This window comes from Egretta garzetta, unplaced genomic scaffold, assembly GCF_000687185.1.
Source record: "Egretta garzetta isolate BGI_Z169 unplaced genomic scaffold, ASM68718v1 scaffold581, whole genome shotgun sequence".
NCBI classification, from domain to species: Eukaryota; Metazoa; Chordata; class Aves; order Pelecaniformes; family Ardeidae; genus Egretta; species Egretta garzetta.
Window position 1 is genome coordinate 86,729 of NW_009258623.1, and position 14,722 is coordinate 101,450.

Here is a 14,722-nt window from a genome sequence, read left to right on the forward strand (position 1 = left end):
AGGCGCGAGAAGGTGACTCAGGGATGTGCCAACGCAGACACGGGGAGAAACAACGCTGTGTTTGTTTTCCAGTTGGAGGATTCCCATTAAAGCCATGCAGCCGTTTTCCCTTCCCCTCGGTGTGCTTCGGGCATTCGGTATCTCCAGACCAGCAACCTGAGGTGCACCTCCCCGTCGGTGGGAGCTGGGTGGCATTAAGCCTCCGCGTGTCCCTGTGTGTGTCCTTGCGGTTTTGTAGTGGTAGAGGGGCTGCTACCGCTTCCTCGTCCAGCGCTCTATTTTTTAAGATCTCATTCCTCCTCTCCTTTCTCTCTTTTTCCTTTTTTTTTTTTTTTTCCCCCCCCCCAAATATAAACACTGAATGTACAAAATAATTTTCTCTTATATTTGATGCATTCTCCACTTTCATCAGGACCCGGTTCTCGGTCTGGTTTGGGATCCTTAATTCCGTCTCTTACTGGTACAAGAGGGACTCCCTTCATGGTGGCGCAGCACAAAGAGCGTCCGAGCAGCTGGGCTAAGGCAAAGGAAAAGCATTTGCTCCCCGTGCTCCTGTTTTAAATTTTATTTTATTTTTTTTTTTCCCCTTTTGGCTCTGCCATCAGCCTGGGAGCTGCAAAATACGGGAATGCCCCCTTCTCGCCCCCTGCCTGCAAACTGAATGTAAGGGAGCACTTAAAATCGCCTTCCTTGACCGCATGGTATGGCCATGGGAGCGGCCAGGGCGACCTGGGGCTCTGCACCCCTGGGCTGCCCCCTCTGTTCTTCCTCCATTTCCCTTCCTTTCACCTCCCTGGGCCGCTGTCGTTTTTTCTTCACCCCCCCTGTCCTTGCCAAGTCTTTTCTCCCACAGGGCGGAACGAGCCGGGAGGAAAGCGGGACGATGCCTTCTCCTCCTCCCTCTCCCTGCCGCTTTGCAGGAAGAAGCTGTTAAGCAGAGATGGTTCCCACGCTGTCTTCCCATTTTGGGGGGTCGTTGGGCTGCGGCGTCACCCCAGGCACATGCGCTTGAGTCGGGTGGCCCTGGAGCCCGGGAGGAGAGGACAACCCAGAAGCAAAGGTCCCCTTGCAGCCCTCCGCCTTGCCCCAGGCTCTCGGCGTCTGGCACTGGTGCCCCGTGCCCAGCTGGGCTGGGTGCACGAACCCTCCGGCCATCGGCTCCTTCCAGCTGTTGCGTCAAACCAACCCAAAATGACAACGGCAAGTCGTTGCTCCTCTTAAAGGCAGCGGGGGTGGGGAGGGAAGGAAAATAGCAAGTTGCTCTGTAAGGATGGAAGCCCAAATCAGCCGGCTTTGATGGGAGGGGGTTTTGCAAACCGTAGTCCGACCGTTGCCAGGGTGGAGCAGTGACTTTTGGAGGGGGAGGAAATGGGTATAGCTCTTCAAAAAGGAGGGGAGGCAAAAAGGGAAAAGGAAAAAAAAAAAAAAAAAAAAAAAAAAGGCTTGGAGGAAGGGGAAGGTGCAAAGCCTGGGTTTTGTTGCTGCTGGTGGTGCCCATGCACGTCCTGTCCACGCTGCCCAGGACCGTGCTTGCTGCTCCGCCGTGCCGTGTCTCCCTCCCCAGGGAGCAAAGGTCCTGCTGGAGGAGAGCCCTGCTCTCTCCACCCTTTGGAAAATAAACGTGAATTCCCGTGGAGGTGTAGGCACTCAGCCAGCGACCGGCGCTGGGTGGTTGCCGTACCAGCCCTACAGCTGCCTGCCCCTAAAAGGGAATTATTTGGCTTCTGCTCTAGGACAGTTTGGGGTTTTTCCTTTTTATTTTCCTCTGTGTAAGAGGAGGGAGCCCGGCCGGACTCTGCTCCTTCCTGGCAGGGCCCAGGGCCAGGGGGCTGGGACTGTTTTCCAATAATGCCTGGCACCTCTCCAGCGTAGGAAGAAAGGAACCCACCCCTGCAGGAGAACGATGCTGGTTTTCATGGAGAAGGGGCTGGGTCCAGCTCTGGAGGGGGGGTGGTGTCATCATCTCCCCAGGCCTTGAGGGGCTGCAAAGCCTTGGCAATTCCTTATTTAAAAAGCAAACCAGGCTTCCTCAACGTGCCCGGGGGCAGCCGCCTTCTGCCCTGGCAGCTTTGGGTTTTGCTATTAACAGGGCTGGATTTTTTTTTTCTTTCTTTATTTTAATTAAATGAAAGCTGAGGTCTTGCTTAATAACCAAGGTGGTGGTGACCCCCCCGGGCTGGCCACGAGACCCTGCGCTGTGGCTGCCTGCCCCCTTCATACACCATAAACCCATGGAGGGCTCCGTATTTGGGGAGGATTTAATAGTTCCTGGTGCAGAGGAAAATTAGATGGCGGGGGAAAACCCTCTCACAGATGTTCCCGGAGTTGCTTGAGGACTAAAAATTGAAATAAATAAATCTTTGAAGTGACCCGGAATGCCGTAGTCGGCAGCAAAGCCCTGTCCCACGACTGCAGGATGGGTGCTGGGGGTTTTCCTCATCTTCGGTGCCTTAAAACAGCTCCACAAATCGCCCGCGGGCCCCTTGAAGACGTTTCCTAAACTGAAATGCGTGGGAATCCCTAAAGCCGGGGGGGATGTGTGTCAGGGGGGAATGTAATTAAGATGCTGGCACATTTATTTATTTTTTATCCTATTTTATTTTTCCCCCAGTGTCCTACATGTAGAAATACAGAAATTATTTTTGTTCTGGAGATGCTGAAATATATTTATTTTATTGTAGAGATGATCTAGTTTGGAAACGCTCCGTGCTGTAAATATATCGGGGGTGGGGAGGGAGAGGGGGATCCACCGAGCGAATCTGTGTTATTTATCACTTTGCGTATTTGTCTGCGTGGTTTTGGGTTTTGTTGTTTCCTGTTTTTTAAAATTTGCTTTATTGGGGGTTCATTCTGGGCCACTCTGATGCCGTAAATCCGCGTCGCTGTCTCGTGGGTCCCGTCCATGAAGCGTTGCTGTTGCCTGATGGGTTCTGTCTTTGAATTTTTTTTTCTCTCGTTGCCCATTGAACGCAATGGGAAAAGAATCCAATAAAGGTCTGGTACGGCTCGCTGGGGTGCTCCCGTGTCTTTGGGAGGGTGGAGAGGAGCCAGAGGCATCTTTGGAGATTTTAAGGGGGGTTTTGGAGGTCACAGAATCAGGGAATCATGGAATCATTTGGGTTGGCAAAGCCCGTTCAGCTCCCCCAGCCCAACCGTTCCCCTACCCCTGCCATCCCACCCCCAAACCCCGTCCCTCAGCACCGCCTCTGCCCGGCTGTTAAACACCCGCAGCGACGGGGACTCGACCCCTTCCCTGGGCAGCCCCTTCCAGCGCCTGACAGCCCCAAGGGGAAGGAATTGTTCCCCATGGCCAACCCAAATCCTCTGCTTTCATCACCCTTTAACCATTAACACAAACACAAATCATAGAATCCTAGAATTGAATCACGACGGCTGGAAACGACCTCCAAGATCATCCCGTCCAACATCAGCCCAGCCCCCTGTGCCTGCTAAACCCTGTCCCCAAGGGCCACGGCCCCACGGGTGTTGAACCCCTCCAGGGGTGGGGACTCCCCCACCGCTCCGGGCAGCCCCTTCCAGGCTTGACCACTCCTTCAGGGCAGGAATTGTTCCCCACGGCCAACCCAACCCTGCCCTGGCACAACTTGAGGCCGGTGCCCCTCGTCCCATCGCCCCTTCCCTGGGAGCAGAGCCCGACCCCCTCGGCTCCCCCCTCCTCTCAGGCAGTTTTGGGTGATGGGGGAGTGGACAGCACTGATTTGGGGGAAATCCCATCTCCCTGGGCTTTGGGTCAGGAGCCAGCTGGTTGGGGAAAGATTGGAAATTATTGGGTGTTGTGGTTTGGTTTTTTATTTTATTTAAATTTTAAAATCAACATTTTTTTAATTAAAAAAAATCTTTAATATTTATTTATTAGGCTTTATTTTAAATATTTTTTATTTCTTAAATATTTTTAAATTTTTATCTGTGAGTGATTCCAATGAGCTCTGGGTGGCGGGGGGGAGGGGACAGCAGCGTCACCCACGTCCCCTCTGCCAGGCCGGGGGGCGCACAGGGCCTTCAGAAATGGGACGGGGGGGGATGAAGGTGCCGGCACGAGGCAGAAATTGCCCCATCCAGGGCAAGCAGTTCCTCCTCCCTGTGTTTTGGGTTGGCTTTTTTTTTTGACCTTTTGCGATCCAATTAATTAATGTTGAATCCAGAGAGGCTCTCGTTACCTTTCACATCCTATTTTTTAAAAGATTTCTTTCAAAAGCCCCTCTGGCACGGGGCTGGGGGGTCAAGTAGGCACATCCCTTCCACCTAAAATACAAGAAATTGAGAGAAAAATGGGGCACCCCAAGCTGGGGCTTGGAGCCCGGTGCCTCGAAATTCCCTGGGAGCAGCGGTATGTGGGATCCTGATGGGATGCTCGGAAGGGTTGGAGACCTCAGGAACCAGCTGCTGGGTTTGGCAAAGGTTTTATTATGATTTTTACAGAGAAAATGAAGCCGGAGAAATCCAGGTTTGAAGGGAAGGCTGAGGGGCAGACGTTTGGAAGAGGTGACTGGGAAACACCGAAAGGGTTAAAGCGGCTGCGTGCGATGGATAAATCCTTCCCGTGCAGCATCCGGTCGCTGCTGGCAGTGGAGGGGTCCAGCACCCCCAGGCTGATGGTGCTGGAAAGCTGATGCTTTGATTTGCCATTTAATTGTACCTTAAAATGAAAAAGCAAAGAAACAGCAAAGAGCTTCAGGGAAAAGCAGCCACCCCCTAAAATCCCTTTGGTAGCTTTGGGACAGCGGCGGGGATTTTCTCGTCGGCAAAGGACCGACACCATCATAGCCCCGATCAATGCGAATGACCCCGCCGCATGAAGGCTGAAATGAAGCCCAAAACATCGGAACGAAGCGTGGTGGGAACAAACCAGCCTCATCCCACTGGAAACTATTAACCCCTCCCCCCCCAAAAGTTTAATTTTCCTTGTCTTATTGCGAATAAACACCAGAGAATCCAAACGAGAAGCGGCAGCGGGGGGTAGGGAGCTGCGCTCTGCCTTCGCACCGGCACTGCCGATTTGTGGCTTCATTTTAAAATGATTCATTTATTTGGTTTTTAATTCACCGCGTTTGCTGTTCGGGCTGACTTACGCGAGCGCTGGGAACACGGCCGGGAAGGAGCCGCTGCGGGGCTCCTCCTCCAGGTACCTCTTTGTGGAGCGGGGGAGCTCATTTCCCAGCACGGTCCTGTTCCCCTCTCCCCTTTCTACCTGTACCGCTTGGTGTTGATGAGCCAGTGCACAAAGTCCTTGGCCTTCATCTTGTCCAGGTAGCGGGTGAAGTCGCTGGTGAAGGTGCCTTCTGAGTGTCGCTTGATGTTGGACGCGAAGCTTCGGGCGCTTTGCGATGCGTACGACCCCCATCTGCTCGGGAGAGAAGGATGGGGGAAGAAAACGTGTTTTAACGCCCGTTGGGGTGTGGGGATCCCCCACCCTCCCTGCACGAGGTCCCCAGAGCAGGGACTGTCCCCTCTGAAGTACTTTACTGGGTGGAGCATCCTCCAGAAAAGTGGTAATAATGCATAAAAATAGTTTTCAGTTTCAGGGGGGTCTCCCAAACTCAGCCAGAGTTGTTCCTGGCATCAGATCCATGCAATGTCCTATCTCGTGTTATTTGCTTTACGTCTTGCTCGGCTGCGGTGGGTTTGTGCCTCCACCCTGGTCCCTGTTTGCCGCTCCTGGGAGGGAGCGTGGTGCTGCCCCGAGATTTAGATCGACCTCCTCCAGCTCCAGGGTGGGGAGCTGATGTTGGGCTCCCCTGCCCCTTTCACAAAGTCACCCCAGCACAAAGACTCCAAAGGGTTTTCCTCCCATGTGGTTGCCAGCACGGAGGGGGCCTCAGCCCAAAGCATTGCCCCATCCTAGTTCTGCCCCGCCGTGTGCCCGTGCAGCCCCTCTTTGGTCTGATGCAGCTGAAAAATCCTGGGGGGCACATGGCAATGGCCCTGCGTGGGCTGGTACAGAGCCAGGGGGGAGCTTGTCAGGATAAATACAAAATAAACGGGCACATCGCAATAGCCCCAGAGCCGGGAGAGCTGGCAGCAAAGGTAACGGAGAGGGCTGAGCTGCTGCGACAGCCCCTGCCCACACCACCCATTTCCCTGGGCCAGCTCCACCAACACCCCGTACCTGGACGTGTCATCCAAGTCCTTGGGGCCCATCTGCCACCCTGCCGGGATCAGCGCAGCAAACACCAGCCCGGAGAGGAACAGCCACCGGACGACCTGCATTTGTCTTTCTGGAGAAGGCAGAAGTTGAGATAGGAATATCCAGGGTTGCGATTGCCAGCGACCCTCCCAGCCTCCGCAGGCAGCGGGGCATGGGACAGACCCAGTGCGAAGGAGGGGATGGACCCAGCACAAGGGATGGGACGGACCCAGCATGAGGGATGGGATGGACCCAGCATGAGGGATGGGATACACCCAGCATGAGGGATGGGATGGACCCAGCACGAGGGATGGGATACACCCAGCATGAGGGATGGGATGGACCCAGCACAAGGCATGTCCAGCATGAGGGAACCACGAGGGATGGGGGACAGACCCAGCATGAGGCACAGGATGGACCCAGCATGAGGCATGGGACGGACCCAGCATGAGGGACAGGATGGACCCAGTACAAGGCACAGGACAGTCCCAGCACGAGACACGGAATGGACCCAGCACGAGGGATGGGACGGACCCAGCACGAGGGATGGGATGGACCCAGCATGAGGGATGGGATGGACCCAGCACGAGGCACGTCCAGCACGAGGGACAGGACAGACCCAGCATGAGGGACAGGACGGACCCAGCACCAGGCACGGGGGACAAACTCAGCATGAAGCACAGGATGGACCCAGCATGAGGCACAGGACGGACCCAGCACGAGGCATGGGACGGACCCAGCATGAGGCACAGGACAGAGCCAGCACGAGGCATGGGATGGACCCAGCATGAGGGACAGGATGGACCCAGCACCAGGCACAGGATGGACCCCGCTCCCCTCGTTGTTGTTGCCCAGCATGAGACATGGGATGGACCCAGCATGAGGGATGGGACGGACCCAGCACAAGGCGCGTCCAGCACGAAGGACAGGACGGACCCAGCATGAGGGACGGGATGGACCCAGCACCAGACATGGGATGGACCCAGCATGAGGCACAGGACAGAGCCAGCACGAGGCATGGGATGGACCCAGCATGAGGGACAGGATGGACCCAGCACAAGGCACGGGACAGACCCAGCACGAGGGATGGGACGGATCCAGCACGAGGCACAGAACAGACCCAGCACCAGGCACCCTCCTTCCCAGGTGTCCCAGCAGCATTTTGCCGGGAGCAGGTGAAAATCGTATCCTCGCCGTTCCCTATCAGCACATCTACTGTTGCTCGGGCACAGCCACAAGGGGTTCATGTAACCTAAAGCTGTAATTCATTGCAATGAACCTTATCATGAACCTCCCCATTTCTATCTAGGAGCAATATTTCCATTCCGAGCTTATCACCGGAGCACTGGAGAACTTTTCCCGACCGTTAGCCACGCAGAAAAGTGGCTTTTGGAAGAGTTGATTAATTAGAGTTTCACATTTCTGATCTTTGCTGGATGCCTTAGCAGTTCGGGGGGAGTAAAATGCTGAAAAAATCACACTTTTGGGTGCCTGCCACCATGCGTTTCCATCGTAGGGGTTTAATTTCTTCCGCGATTGGTAGTGAAGAAGAGAGGAAAAGGCACTTACCCTCCGCAACGGCGAGCGGTCTCCTAAAAGCAAGGTCTTGTTTCCCTCCTTCAAGCTGGCTGTGGCTAAACTCTTCTCCTTACCGGTGCTTTTAAGCTTGTTAGCAGGATGCTGAAAGCTGACGGCTGGGTCACCGGTACTCCCGGGTTTAGTTGGACGGGTCATTATGAATCATTACAGGAGTTTTTAAGTGGGGCGTTGCAAAAAAAACCCGCAGTTGTTGCCGTATTTCTCAGCTTACGCCTTCAGCGAGGGTTTTTTTTTTCCCCTCGTTGTTGTTGTTGTTGTTGCCGTTGCTGTTTCTCTTCTCTTTTTGATTTTTTTCCACTTCGTGGACCAAAGGAGTGACCTGGCAGCGTCCAGGTGAGATGGCCCCTTCCTGCCACAGCGCGTCGCGCGCGGAGAAATGATTTCTCTGCCCACAGGGCTGCCCCTTCAAACACCTTTAGCTTGAGTTAAAAAACATCAAGAAGAAAGCGAGAGCAAAAATTTTAAAGGAGCATTTGGGTACCCAAGCACTTGCTGCTGCCTCCTGCAGTGTGAAATTTGGGTTAGAGCTCATCAGCTGGACACTGCTCCTGAGCCAAGCTGGGTTTTGTCACCCAAGTCCAGATCTGAAATTGGGGCCGTTCACCATCGTTTCTTCGATTTGGGGATGATGGGAGGCACCGTGGGCAGCTGCAGCCCCCATGGGACATCCAGGCTCAGCCCAGGAGCTGAGGGAACACCTGGAATGCATCGGGCCAAGGACAAGGGTTTCACAGGGGCGTCTCCTGGGAACTGGGCTAATTTTTTTGAAATCCTCGTGTCCAGTGAAGGAAAAAAGGCTTGAGAAGAGCAAAACCGAGGGTAGCCCTAAAGAATGGGATCTGGCGCTGGTGGAGAGGGTGCTGACAGCTCCAGGTGGACCTGGAGCAAAGCCTCAGCTCCCTGAAGGCGCTGGGACGTCAGATGAGCTTTTGAGGGCTGTTCATTTGGAGATTGATGGCAGGCTGCGTTCCTGGGGCAGTTTTGAGATATTTGGGGAGCTCTTGGCTAAGGAATGTCTATGGCTCAGTGCTTGGGGGACTAAATGGGCCCTTTTCACGGAGGCATGGTCAATGGGCAGAGCAAAGCAAGTCTTAGGAAGCTGGTCCGTGTTCCTCCCTCGCCCAATACCAGCTACCAGGAGAGATGAAGGCTCCAAGTCTTGAGTTCTCCGCCACTTGCTGTCCTTTCCTCCTGGAACCTTTCTTCTCGCAGTTAGGTAATTATTATTATTCTACCAAAGAGATTTCTGTAATTATTGTCACTGTCAAAACACGGCTGGCATTCAGGGGACACTCATCTTGAAGAGCCTTTTAATTAGGACCAACAACGGCCTTCCAAGAAAGCCTGACATCAGAGGAGGAAGATAGGAGATTAATTAGCTCAACCTTCAGAGGAGAGGTCCAGATCTCCTACCCACCACTTGGATGGGATATTTATTAATGCCACCAAATTAGCTCATGATGACATGGTTTGCGATGTCCCCCTGGCCCAGGAAGACACACAAGCTATCTGCAGCGGCACGGGGCTCAGAAGAGAAATTCAGCTCAGCCAGCACAGTGCTTATCGTGTTGCTTCTCAGTTTTCTTAATCGTGGCTTCCAGTGTCAGAGTGGGTTGGAGAAATGTCCTACAGGACACTTTCTTTGCTGTCCATGGGCAATTTTCACCAGCCTGTTGGGATATGGTGGTCTCCCCTTTCCAAGTGTCCTCTGTGGTCTCCCCTTTCCACCTGGGCTGAGTTGCTGGTGGCTCTCCCACCCTGGAGGACCGCATGGGGGTATGAACCTGTGTTTTAAGATGCACATGCAGATCTGGATTTTGTCCCATTTTATGACTTGGAGAGGTTTTTATGGACAGCAGGTGGCAGCCTTCCTCTGCCTGTCCTTCCTCTCCCCATCCTTCCTCTGCCTGCCCTTCAGCTGCCTCACAGCCTCCTCCTCATCGCTGGGCAGCTCCCAAAACACACTCTCTGTCCCTGCAAGGGGTGTCCCCTGAAGAAATGTGGTGTCCCTCTCTTCAGGGACGGAAGACCCCAGGCTGGGAGTTGCTGCTGGTGGCAGCATGGTGATGCCACAGCCCAGTTGGGTTGGTTTTGGTTCAACTTAGACTGGATATAAGGAAAAAATTCTTTACAATGAGGGTGGTAAAACACTGGAACAGGTTGCCCAGAGAGGGGGTGGAGGCCCCATCCCTGGAAACATTCAAGACCAGGTTGGATGGGGCTCTGAGCAACCTGGTCTAGTTAGCGGTCTCCCTGCTCACTGCGGGGGGGTTGGACTAGATGACCTCTAGGGGTGCCTTCCAACCAAAACATTCTATGATTCTATGATTAACTCCTCACTCTGTGTGTATCTTCGGAGAAGCACCTTTGAGGACACATGAGCAGCCTGAGCTGATGGAGCAGGGACCAAAGAAGCTGATAAGGGAAAAGTGCTGGCCTGCACTCCATGTCCACCAGCCCTCAGATAAACTCATCCATACCCCATCCAACCTTTGCTGCATTTTCCCATCAGGTGCCCCAGGGCTGGCTGTGTGGCCAACCTGCCCACCTCTGCCAGTCTTGGTCTCGGGGAGAGGCAGGAGGAGCCAGGCTGCTCCAATGGGGGTGGTGGGACGTGGCCTTGCTGGGCCATCCAAAACCAGGCTGGAAACAAGATGAGTTTATGCTTAAACCTGCTCTTAAACTATAACACAGGCCTGAGCCTCAGTCTGCCACCAGCCAGCTCCTGCTCTGGGACTCAATTTCCCTGCCCGGAGCGATGGGATGGGGCTGGCATGCCTTGGTGCCTTGATGCCTCCATGCAACAGCCTGAAGGCAACCACAGTGACACCACAGATACATCAAACTGCTCCAAAACTACCATCCTGTAGCCTCAGGTGCAGCCAAACCAAGTGATGGCTAAAATTGGAGGGATTTACTGCAAGCAAGGAAGAATAAAGGCTTTGACTTCACCTTCTGGGGTCCTCTGGGAATCCCAGAATCCCAGAATGGCCAGGGTTGGCAGGGCCCTCCAGAGCCCACCCAGTCCCACCCCCCTGCCCAAGCAGGCTCACCCACAGAAGGGGGCACAGGACAGCGGCCAGGTGGGGCTTGAATATTTCCAGAGAAGGAGACTCCACAGACCCCCTGGGCAGCCTGCGCCAGGGCTCCATCACCCTCCAAGTCAAGAAGTTCTTCCTCCCGTTCAACTGGAACCTCTTCTGCTTCAGGTTGTGCCCATGGCCCCTTGTCCTGGCACTGGGCACCACTGGGAAGAGTCTGGCTCCGTCCTCCCTCCTAGGGGAGATGCTCCAGTCCCCCCATCATCCTTGTTGCCCTCCTCTGGACTCTCTCCAGGAGTTCCTCACCCTTCCTGAACTGGGGAGCCCAGAGCTGGATGCAGTGCCCCAGATGGGGTCTCACTGGGCAGAGCAGAGGGAGAGGAGAACCTCGCTCACCCTGCTGGCCATGCTCCTCTTGATGCACCCCAGGGTGCCATTGGCCTTCTTGGCACCAAGGACACCCTGCTAGCTCATGGCCACCTGGTCCCCCACCAGGACTCCCAGGTCCCTCTGGGCAGAGCTGCTTCCCAGCAGGTCAGCCCCCAGCCTGTCCTGGTGCATGGGGTTCAACCTGTCCAGGGGCAGCACTTGACACTTGCCCGTGTTGAACTCCATCAGGTTCCTCTCCGCCCAACTCTCCAGCCTTCCCTGGTCCTGCTGGATGGCAGCGCAGCCTCCCAGGGGATCAGCTGCTCCTCCCAGCTTCGTGTCGTCGATGAACTTGCTGATGGTACACTCATGCAGAGGGGAAGAGACCTTCATTTCCCACAGAGGTGCATTTCAGGTCCAACCCAGCCCAAGAGAGCAGGGAGGTGGAAAATCCTTCCCATGTGTGTTCCTCCCAACCGCACTTCAGAGCCCGGTGCCCCATGGATCAGTGCTCTCCACTTTCATTTTCACCATGGCTGAAGGTGTTTGTGGCCTCCTCCCTCCCTGCCTCAACTGGAGGCAATTTCATACCCATGTGTCAGCACGTGCTGCCTCTCGCTGGCCGTGGCTACTGCCAAGGCATAGCTGGGCAAGGACAGACCTTCTCGGGCAGGTGCTTTAACCTGAAACACCTCCTTCAGGGTGAGGCTGAGTGGGTGGTTTTGGTTTTGGTGTCTTTGGGGCTCTTTTCTCCTGTTTTGCTTTACAGGTGTTAAAGAGCAAAGGGAGGGCCATTAAAGGAAGATATTCTGTGTTCCCAGCGAGGTATTTTGGCAGCTCTGAAGGGACACGGATCTTTTTCCTGCCTCTTTGCCCCTTTGTCCATACTTTTTTAGGCAGGGAACAGTATCTGCCTTTGATGCTGCAGACTCGAGGGCCTGCAGCCTCCTGGCTCGTGCTTGTGGCTGACCCTGGATGCCAGGGAGGAAGAGTGTGGTGGGATGCAGAGATGGTGCCCAGCTACGCGGCAGGCTGTGACGAGCTCGTCTGGAGCTGTGAGCCCTTAAGGATAGGGGTTAATGCCATGTAGCCCTTCCCAAAATCAAGCTGAGGTTGTATCTACCCCGTGGTGGAGCTCCATTTTTGATGACTCTATCACTTGTCTCCCTTTCCTGTTAACACGACGTTGTGGTTTAACCTCAGCCAGCAGCTAAGGACCGCACAGCCGCTTGCTCCAGCCCTTATTCCACACCATTTATGTCATGGTCAGGTCCCACACTATCCAACACATCCTCATTACCCACCAGCCCCCTTCCCATCCTTTGATATCATTCCCTGGGTCTGTGGACCACCGCCCCTCTCAATGGTCTGTAAAACATCCATAAATGTCCATGGATTTCATGTAGTCCATGACTTTGGGCTCCATCTGTTACGGTGGTCACTCAGGACAGGAGAGGGGCTGCGTTGCGTGGAGTTAGCGGGCACCAAAGCCAGCTCAGGTCAGGTCACTGCTGCACTTGCGCTGCTTCTTGAAGCTTCTCCTCCGTTGGTTCAGGTGGTTCCTGCTGTAGTAATCCCAATAACAGGCAACTCACAATCTCCACCCCTGGCTCCTTTGGGCCAGACCATCGGATTTAGCATTGCGATGAACTCCTCCCCTTGCCCCTGCTCCAGCTTGGACTTATCCACAGCCTGCAGTCCCTTAGGGCTCTACCTGCCTTAGCTATGAGCTGCAGTCTCTCCAGGGCTATACCTGCTGTGGCAGAGGCTGAGCCACAGCTGCAGCCTCTTTGAGATGCACCTGCTTCAATGTGGCCTTCTCCATGGGTCACGATGCCTTCAGAGATAGCCCTGCTCCAGCATGGCATTCTTCAGGGGCCACAATGCCTTCAGAGATAGCCCTGCTCCAGCGTGGCCTTCTCCATGGGTCATGATGCCTTCAGAGATAGCCCTGCTCCAGCATGGCCGTACCCACGACTGCAGTCCCTCCAAGGGTTTACCTGCTCCAGCATGGGCTTATCCATGGCCACACGCTTTGAGGTCCTCCAGCATGACCTCATGCACGGCCACTGATGCTTCGAGGTGGACCTTCTCCAGTGTGGACTTATCCTTAAACCATGATCCTTTCAGAGATACAGCTGCTGCAGCACAGAAATAACCACGGCCACAGATGCTTTGGGGTGTTGCGGTCCCACGTGGACTCATCCCCAGGACACAGCCTCTTCGACTACAGTCCACGCCGGTGTTCCAGCCTGACCAGTACAGCAGCAGAGGACCGGCAGCGACGCCCTGGCCATCAGCCAGCCCAGGCGCATGGCCATGGCTGTTATCGAAATGTTCCCAGGCCCAGCGGAGTCAGATAACGAGCAGCACGGCAGCCCAGCGAGCAGTGAAAGCAAAAAGCAGCCCCTAACGAGCACCGGTCTCTACCACACGGCGAAGCCCCATGGCGAGCACCGGCGCCTGCCGACTGGTAGCTAAATGCCGATAACGGCTATAAAGTAGATCGGGCACATTCCGATCAAATTTGTTGTTATCTCGAACTCTTTGAGCCCCATGTTGGGCACCACAAAGGGCTGCCGGGGTTTAATCCCAGCTGGCAGCTCAGCCCCCCCAGCCTCTCGCTCTCTGCCCCCCCCGGTGGGATGGCGGAGAGAATTGGAAGGGTAAAAGTGAGAAAGCTCCTGGGCTGAGATAAAGACGGTTCGACAGGGAAAGCAAAAGTCACACGTGCAAGCAAAGCAGAACAAGGAATCCATTCCTGGCTTCCCATGGCAGGGGGGTGCTCAGCCACCCCCAGGACAGCCGGGCTCCATCCTGCCTAACGGGAACTTGGGTGAACACCATCACTCCCAACGTCCCCCCTTTCCTCCTCCTTCCCCCAGCTCTATGTGCTCAGCATGATGTCATATGGTGTGGGGTACCCCTGGGGTCGGTCAGGGTCAGCTGTCCTGCCCATGTCCCCCCCAGCTTCTTGTGCCCCCCCAGCCCCTCTCTGGTGGGGTGAGGAGCAGAAAAGGCCTTGGCTCGGTGTCAGCCCTGCTCAGCAAGAACGGAAGCGTCCCTTGGCTATCAACTCTGTTCCCAGCACAAATCCAAACCATGGCCCCACACTTGCTGCTATGAAGAAAATCAACTCTATCCCAGCCAAACCCAGCACACGTAGCTTTTCCAGAAGGAAACTGGGCGAGATCCCTCTTGAACTCAGCTCCCACTGGTCTTCTGTCCCTGAGCACCTTTATGAGTGCTAAATGTCCATGATACGTGCACAGCAAGGCAAGCTGTTGGGTGCCAAGGGTGTCCTTCCCACAGGGGAAACTTGAAGGCGAGCCTGAAGAAGTGGAAGTGGTTTCATTAGCAGATGGGTGAATGAGAAACCAGCTTGCGCCTATAGAATCATGGAATCGTTTGGGTTGGAGAAGCCCGTTCAGCTCCCCCAGCCCAACCGTTCCCCTACCCCTGCCATCCCACCCCCAAACCCCGGCCCTCAGCCCCGCCTCTGCCCGGCTGTTAAATCCCCCCAGGGCTGGGGACTCGACCCCTTCCCTGGGCAGCCCCTTCCAGCCCC

General features: G+C 55.0%; 1 protein-coding gene across 1 annotated transcript in view; it reads left to right on the forward strand.

Annotated features, from left to right (window-relative positions):
* The window catches only part of SLC4A8 (solute carrier family 4 member 8), a 24,652-nt gene extending 15,590 nt beyond the window's left edge, over positions 1-9,062 (forward strand). Inside the window, 1 exon segment of the mRNA XM_009648221.1 lies at positions 9,025-9,062. Within this exon segment, the coding sequence (XP_009646516.1) occupies positions 9,025-9,062 (38 nt within the window).
* The last annotated feature ends 5,660 nt before the right edge of the window (positions 9,063-14,722 follow it).